Below are 8,032 nucleotides of genomic sequence, written 5' to 3' on the forward strand. Positions count from 1 at the left end.
GAGCATAAGGGTCCTGAAGCTCTCGACGTGATCCCGCGGGTCCGCCGCCCCGTCATAGGGCTCGATCGCCGGCATTTTAAACCCCGGCGGATTCGGGGTCCGCAGGATCCTCGAGGCAAGCGCCGGCTGGGAGGAGATCTCCAAGTCGGCGAAGGATCTTTGGAGTGGCCCTTCAAGACCTGGAGTTGTCGGTGGAGATCGTCCACCCGCCGGTCCAGGGAGCGCGACCGATGGGTGGGAGACAAGGTGCACCGAGAGGGGGACCGACTGGAGCGCGGGTTCCTTGAGGACTGGGGGGTCTGGGAACGCGCCCGGGCCCGCCTCTCGTACCCCGCGCAGCTCCGATGGGAAGGTCCCGGCAGAATGGACCGTGCTCGAGAATCTTCCTCGCGCCGGCGCTCCTCCCCATGGGAGAGGAAGGAGCGCGGGTTGAGGAGGACAGGTGAGCGCTCAGGGAGCAGCGGCTCCTGGGCCCGCTGCGGCGCCCGAGACATCACACCCTGCAGGTTCTGCACTGCCTCCGCGAGGGTGCGAACCTGCTGGGCTAACTGGTCGAACTGAGCGGCTTCGACCATCTGAATGGGGGGTGGAACGGTGGAGTGTTGCTGAGAATGTGTTGGAGACGCAGCGGCCTCCCGGCCGGAGGCGCGAGAGGCCCCGCGACCGGAGGCATTGGAAGCTCCACGACCACCTCGCCGTGCCATTACGATCGCTCTGAGATTCGGGCCCTCCTTCTAGCGCCATCTGTTGCGGGATTTTCACCCCGGCAACAGCCTTAGTCCCAACCGAGCCGAGCAGAAAGAGACCGCGTCCCCCACGAGGTATTGTCCGCTTTGGGCACTCCGGTCCGCGCGTCCAGCGCTGACGGAGGGAGACGTTTTCGGCCCGCGCGTCCAGCGCTGACGGGGGGATTGCCCTCACGGTTTTGTCCCACAAAAGGGCCCTCGTGAGGAAAAGGCTTCGCCCTCCTCATTATAAGGCACGGAACCTTTCCGCTCTAGCCGATGTGGGACTAAATTCAAGGCCCCCTCCCCCCCCCCACAACAACATTAATATGTTATGTTAAATAATTTAATATTATGTTATATTATGGAAAACTAATTTATTATTGTATTATACTATAAATATAATATTGTATTACATTATATCGTAATACATTAATATGTTATGTTGAATAATTTAATATTATATCATATTATGAGAAACTAATTTATGCTAATAATTATAATATTTTATACCTTTATTATTGCATTATACTATAAATATAATATTGTATTACATTATATCATAATATATTGATATATTATGTTAAATAATTTAATATTATATAAAATTATTATTCTATATTATACAATGTTATAGTACTATATTATAATAATATTATATTACATTATAGTTATATTATACTATATCATATATTTATGTATTAATATATATTATATTTTATTATGATCTGTTGTATAATATTATGTAGTGTTCTTTATGGTCATTTTGTCATATAAAAGTACTTTCTCAATTTGTTTACCAAACACATGTCAAAGTGCCACAGCGCTTTAGAAATATAGTTACCAAACAACAAACAGCTTTTTATAAAAACTCTACTTGAGAAAGCTCTATTCCAACAGCTCTACTTCTAAAAGCTCTACTGCTCACAGCTCTTCCAAACAGGGCCTTAGTCGTCGGGATGATGTTGGGCGCAGCTCATTCATGTTGGGCTGTCTTGGGCCCAATTCACTCATTTTGGGCCCTGTTGGGCCATGCCTAGTGTTAGCCAAATTTAGGTCTAGTTCAGCCATTTTGGGCCCTATTGGATCGTACCTATTGTGGGCCAAACTTGGGCCCAATTCAGCCATGTTAGGCCTTATTGGGCCGTGCTCATTGTGGGCCAAACTTGGGCCTAGTTTAGCCATTTTTGGCCCTGTTGGGTCGTGCCCATTGTGGGCCAAACATAGGCCCAGTTCAATCATTTTGGGTCCTGTTGGGCCGTATATTGTGGGCCGAGTTTGGGCCCTGTTCACCTTGATGGGCCATTGTATGCAAAGTTTGGGCCCTAATCACCCTGTTGGGCTGTGTCCATTGTAGGCCGACCTCGGGCTCTATTCATCCTATTGGGCCATGTCCATTGTGGGTTGTATTCCTTTTGGGCTTTGTTGGGCCTTGTTCATCCATTATGGGCCGAGTTCAGACCCTATTCACCCTGATAGGCCATTGTGGGCTGAGTTTGGACCCTGCTCACCTGGTTGGGTTGTGTCCATTGTGGGTCGAGTTCGGGCCCTTTTGGGCTTTGTTGAGCCTTATTTATCCATTGTAGGTTGTATTCCTTTTGGGCCTTGTTGGGCCCTATTCATCCATTATAGGCCAAGCCAATTCATTTTGGGTTAAGAGGACGAGAGAGAGAGAGAGAGAGAGAGAGAGAGAAGGAAAACCCTCTTTGTCTCTCTCTACTTGACTCGTGGACCTGATATATTGATTGATATAGGTAAAGGCAAGTCATATCTCTCTTTTCCTATTTTGGTCAAACCGAATTGAATAGGCCAAATCTCTAATAGGACCTAACCAAGTGGATTAGGCTTGAAAATAAGTGAATCAGGCCCAAAAGCTCAACAAGCCTTAGATCGTATATCTCTTTTTCTTTCTAAGCAAGCCCAAACTCTAACTAGATCTAGATCTTTTTTCTAATAGTCGACCCGAACCACTCGGACTAAGCCAAAAATCAGGATTAGACTAAATCCATACCCAAGATGAGATTCTCTTCACCTATACACCACTCCCCTAGAGAACCTTTCAAATAAGTGCTCTAGTGCCTTGATAGATTACCACGCCATCACCTATTGAGAACCTCCTCTATTCTTTGAGTATCATCGTAACATAGGCATGGAGGGTCTCCACCGAACACACTCTGACAAGAAGACTTCTTTGTTTTTGCTGTTTTAGGTTAGAGATCGATCGTAGGTCCAAACCTTGAACACAATCCAAATCGCAACCTCATACAACCTGAACAGCTCACCGTCGAGTCCTCCATTGTCTCTTCTCCTTGGCGCCTTGGTCAAGCTAGTCTTCAGTGGCAACACTGATAATAAAGAATATCGTTGATAGTCATTATTAGGGGCTTGAGCTCCGAGTTATGCATAAACTATTTAAAAATTATTATCTCAATAAATTGGATAATGGCCTATCTGTTCTTCAGAAAGGGACTTGAGAAGAAATTATATCCTACACCATGTGCACTACGTCGATGGTGCACCACATCAATACCATTTCGACACATGACCAGGCTCGCCATTTTAGATTAAAATAAGGGAGAAATGGGAGCAAATCACCCACTCCCCTTTTTCCTCCTAATGAGAAACCCTAGCCCTATTCCACCTCCCTCTCCAACCTATCTAGCTGAGATTTGAACGAAAACAAAAGCTTCACTGATTCTTGATTTTGAGCATTAAAAGCTCGGATTGTAAAACCACTAGATCTAAATGAAAGAAAGAAAGAAGCATTGGAATGCAAGAGATCCAATCAATTGGTTCTCACTCTCTGAAATAGAGTGCCGGACGTCGCATGCTTGATGACGATGTTGAGGTCGTTGAAGCCTTCTCCTTGATGGGGTAATCGCTGTTGTTGTTCTTGTTGCCACTTGCCGATGGCTAGTTGTCCGATTAGAGCTTCACCTTGAAGACCAACACCCACTAGACTAGGGTGAAGATTATTCCGATGATGGTAGCCATTGGGATCAAAATCTCTATTAAGAGTGGGAAATGCCACCCTATTGCTATATTTGGTCGGAATGAGTCGCCCAATGAGCAGCACAGCCCCCATTCCCCAAAAAATGTGGAACCAAACGCCAAGGGTTTCGAGGTTTCGAGAGATTTCTCTCTAGTGAAGCCCTTACCTTAAGTTGATGTGGCGAGCCTAGCCATGTGTCCAGATGAGATTGATGCAATGCACCATGGTGCACATAATGTTGGGTATAATTTCTCTGGAGCTAAGAAGTTGGGTGGGTTTAGTAAAAATTTATTTAATTTCTAAAATAACTTTATGTATTTATATTATAATGTGCATGGCCACATACGACACAACAATTGGACCTCCTTCACATCTGATTTCCGATTGTATCTTCCGCACGGAAGAGTAATTAATTTTTTTTGCGACCTCAACAGCTTATTTTGGTAAGTATTTTATTTACACGGCATTTTTGGTAAGTATTTTACGTAGCTTCCAAACGGTGCTAAGGGCTTGTTTGGTTCGCGGGAAAAAAAAGGAAAAAGTGTGGTCAACGAGAAAGTAATGAGATGCCTCTTATTTGGTTTGAGTTTTCAAAGGAGAGATGCTGGAAAGTTGTATTCCAATAGAAATATGATTCCCACATTTCATGAAAAAGATCTTTCCCATGCGAAACATGGGAAAGTTACTTTCCCATGACGTAGAAATCATTCCATTTTTATTTTTTTTCCAAAAAGATCTTTCAGCATTAAAAAAGCATTAAAGAGACATTAAAGCCCTAATTTTTATTAAAGGTATAATAAGAATTGTACATAACTTTCTCAGAAAAGTGAATAATCAACCAAACAGAAGCATTTTGGAAATCTGTCACTTTTTCATGGTCAACCAAAAATGCCAAAAGTACTTTTCTAAGCATTCTCTCCGTAGGAATCTGCTTTTCAAAAATAATATTTCTAGAAGAAAAAATGCTTTCCGCGTACCAAACGAGCCCTAATATCTTTCACTGTTTGCACAGATCTCAAAGGGAATATTACGGAAAAAAAAAGGGGAATCATTCTTTGGCGCGAAAAATCCACCCCGGACCCTTCCGCTCGGTTTCTCACGCATCATCCCCAACATCCTCCATTCCCACCACCGACCTGCCCTCGTCCAAATGACGTCCGCCATCCCCCAGCCTCTTGGGGCTCTCTCCTCTCGAAAGCCTCTTAGTCTATCTTCCGTTGATCGAACACAATGGAGCCCTCCACAATGCGTCGTCTCGTGGACCGCTTCCATCGCCCGTGTCGCCCGGCGTGGCCTTCTCCTCGACGCCGCCTTCGCTTTCTCTGGCATGCTTTCCGCTGGCGTCCAGCCCAACCATGTCACCCTGGTCACCCTCCTCTCCGCGTGCGCCGACTTCCCGTCCTCCTCCTACGCCCTCCCTCTGGGCCGCGCCCTCCACGCTCACGCCCTCAAGTGCCGGCCCGTCCCTAGCCGCTGCGGCGGCGTTCACGATCCGCTTGTCCTCGCCACTGCCCTCGTCGACTTGTATGCTAAGTGCGGCCGGGCGGACCTTGCTCGCGGAGTGTTCGAACGAATGCCCGTTAAAAACCTGGTCTCTTGTAACACTATGATCGCCGGGTACATGAGGAACGGCGATGTTGATCAGGCTATCTCTATGTTTAACGAAATGCCAAACAGGGACAGGGTGTCTTGGACGGCAGTGATCGATGGTTGCGTTAAGAATGGCCTCCTCGACGAGGCACTGGAACATTTTCGAGAAATGCAGCTCTTTAAGATTGATCCTGATTACGTCACGCTTATTGCGGTGATCGCTGTTTGTGCTGATCTTGGAGCACTTGCGCAGGGGCTCTGGGTCCACCGCTATGCTATGCGCCGAGATTTCCGGAACAATGTTAGGCTGGGAAATTCTCTCATAGACTTGTACTCGAGATGCGGACGGGTGGATTTTGCTCACCAACTGTTTGAACGAATGCCTAAGAGAACTCTGGTTTCATGGAATTCGATGATTGTTGGCTTTGCAAGCAATGGGTGCTGCAGGGAGGCTCTTGAGCACTTCGATATGATGCGTAGGGCAGGGTTTGAGCCCGACGGAGTTAGTTTCACAGGTGTGCTTACTGCCTGCAGCCACGCTGGTTTGGTAGATGAAGGTTTCATGTACTATGATCTCATGAGGAAAGATTATGAGATTCCTGTGAGGGTTGAGCACTATGGATGTGTGGTGGATCTTCTTGGCCGAGCTGGGCGGTTGGAGGAGGCAATGCACGTTGTGGAAGGTATGCCGATGAGGCCAAATGACGTGGTGCTGGGTTCTCTACTGGCTGCTTGTAGAATGCATGGGGATGTTTGGTTGGCAGAGAGGCTGATGGGATACCTTGTCGAGTTGGAGCCTGAATGTGATTCGAATTATGTGCTCTTGTCAAATATGTATGCTGCAATTGGGAGGTGGGAAGGTGTGGGTGAAGTCCGGAACAAAATGAAGGCTATTGGGATTAAGAAGAGACCGGGTTTCAGTCAAGTGGAGGTTAATTGTGATGTTCATGAGTTTGTGGCTGGAGATAGGTCACACCCACAGTCTGACGACATTTATCAGATGCTTAACCTGCTTGGACTTCAAATGAAGCTAAATGGCTATGACCCCCAAGCTACTATGGACATACCATGGGCCTGCGAGTGATTCCACTGGATTCCGAGAAGCCCGTGCTAATCCATGGAGACACGAAACTACATGCCGGCTTTATGATAGTCACCATGGAAGCGATGCAGTCATATTGCAGATAACGGATCGTCTGGAAGCATCGCCATAGACATCTCTGATGAAGCAATGGTGGATAGGCTAAGCTATCTGGGTAGCGACCAAGGTGGAGCTACTGCTTGAGGTGTGCCAATCCATTGATTTATTTGAATATGAATCTGCCAGACGAAACCAGATGAAGGAGCACGCTTTCCAGAGGGAATTCTGCAGAACTTTGTTCTAAAGATTGCTACTAGAGATGAACAAAGCCTGCGAGTACCTGTTTTGCCTTAGAACATGTAATTCAAAGTTTTCTTGTGGAATCTTTGCCATGAGTGAGACCCTTATCCATATACAAGTGATACATGATAGATGTATAATTTGAGTCGTAAAGACCCAATGCTAAGGCAAGAATTATATATACTAGCCACCAACACGCGGACAATGGATATGAGTGATTACATTGAGATTCATTATCGTTTATAGGGCTCCAAAGCAGACTTGTCTCTTGATTTGTTGGGAACCCACATAACACTATTTTAGAAAAATGAAAAGATGGAGACTGTTGGGGAAAAACCCAAAATCATCTGGAAGATGCTGTTTCAAGGGGCGCCCGATGCAAGGCAACCACTCGGTCGGGCGTCCGACCAGAGGGCACCGGCCAAGCAACGCCCGGGCCGCAGGCGCCCGACTTAAGGCAGCCAGCTCGGCCCGGAGCCCGACCAGAGGGCGCCGACCAAGCAATACCCGGCCGGTAGGCCCGTAGGCGCCCGACTTAAGGCAGCCAGCTCAGCCAGGCGCTGACCAGAAAGCGCCGACCAGGCAATGCCCGGGCCGCAAGCGCCCGACTTGGGGCAGCCAGCCCGGCTCAGTGCCCGGCCGGATGCCAGGTTTCCGAAGCATCCCACCCTAGTACTCGGCCTTGGCCGACACCTTTCAGGAGCCTGACTCCAGACTCAAATCTCCGCCATATCAGGCTACTGCCAAACCATTTAATGCCATGGCCCCTGCAGGCCTCCAGTGCACTTAACCATTAATGAGCACGGACTCAGGATGATCTCCGGATCACTCGACCATCAAAGCGTATGACCTTTCCGATCACCGGTTCGCTCAACAATCAATGCGCTTGTTATCTACGGACCCCAGGCCCTCCACAGCGGGGCGGTTGAACCACTCCACCAGGTCCGATCAAACCACGACAGTGTCACTGACTGCCGGTCTGAATCCCGGTCTCATCCCCCACGACACCATTAATGCACATATCGTGCTCAATTATCACAAAGAGGACAATGCCCCGTCACCTCCCAGGTAATACAATATCCCTCTATAAAGGGGAACCCCTCGATTGGGGGGAAGGGAGAGACACAAAAAAACCCCAAAAAAGAAACATCCTTCCTTTTCTCCCTCTTAACTTTTTCCCCTCTGACTTAAGCGTCGGAGGGCTGGCGCCGGAAACCCCCGGCCACCGGCTTTCTTGCAGGTCTCCCGGAGGACGCCACCTCCCGATGTACACCACGTCCGCCATTCCAACAGTGGAGCTCCTCCCCCCTCAGCCGACGGTCGCCCCCCGGGGTCAATTTCCAG

At 48.0% G+C, this 8,032-nt stretch overlaps 1 protein-coding gene across 1 annotated transcript; it reads left to right on the plus strand.

The window, feature by feature from the left end:
- Positions 1-4,766: 4,766 nt before the first annotated feature.
- On the plus strand, positions 4,767-6,773 carry LOC103714693 (pentatricopeptide repeat-containing protein At1g05750, chloroplastic). The gene has a single exon (XM_008802050.4). It carries the CDS (start codon positions 4,868-4,870, stop codon positions 6,389-6,391), a length of 1,524 nt encoding a protein of 507 aa, XP_008800272.2. The 5' UTR covers positions 4,767-4,867; the 3' UTR covers positions 6,392-6,773.
- The last annotated feature ends 1,259 nt before the right edge of the window (positions 6,774-8,032 follow it).

This window comes from Phoenix dactylifera, chromosome 6, assembly GCF_009389715.1.
Source record: "Phoenix dactylifera cultivar Barhee BC4 chromosome 6, palm_55x_up_171113_PBpolish2nd_filt_p, whole genome shotgun sequence".
In the NCBI taxonomy this organism is placed as follows: Eukaryota; Viridiplantae; Streptophyta; class Magnoliopsida; order Arecales; family Arecaceae; genus Phoenix; species Phoenix dactylifera.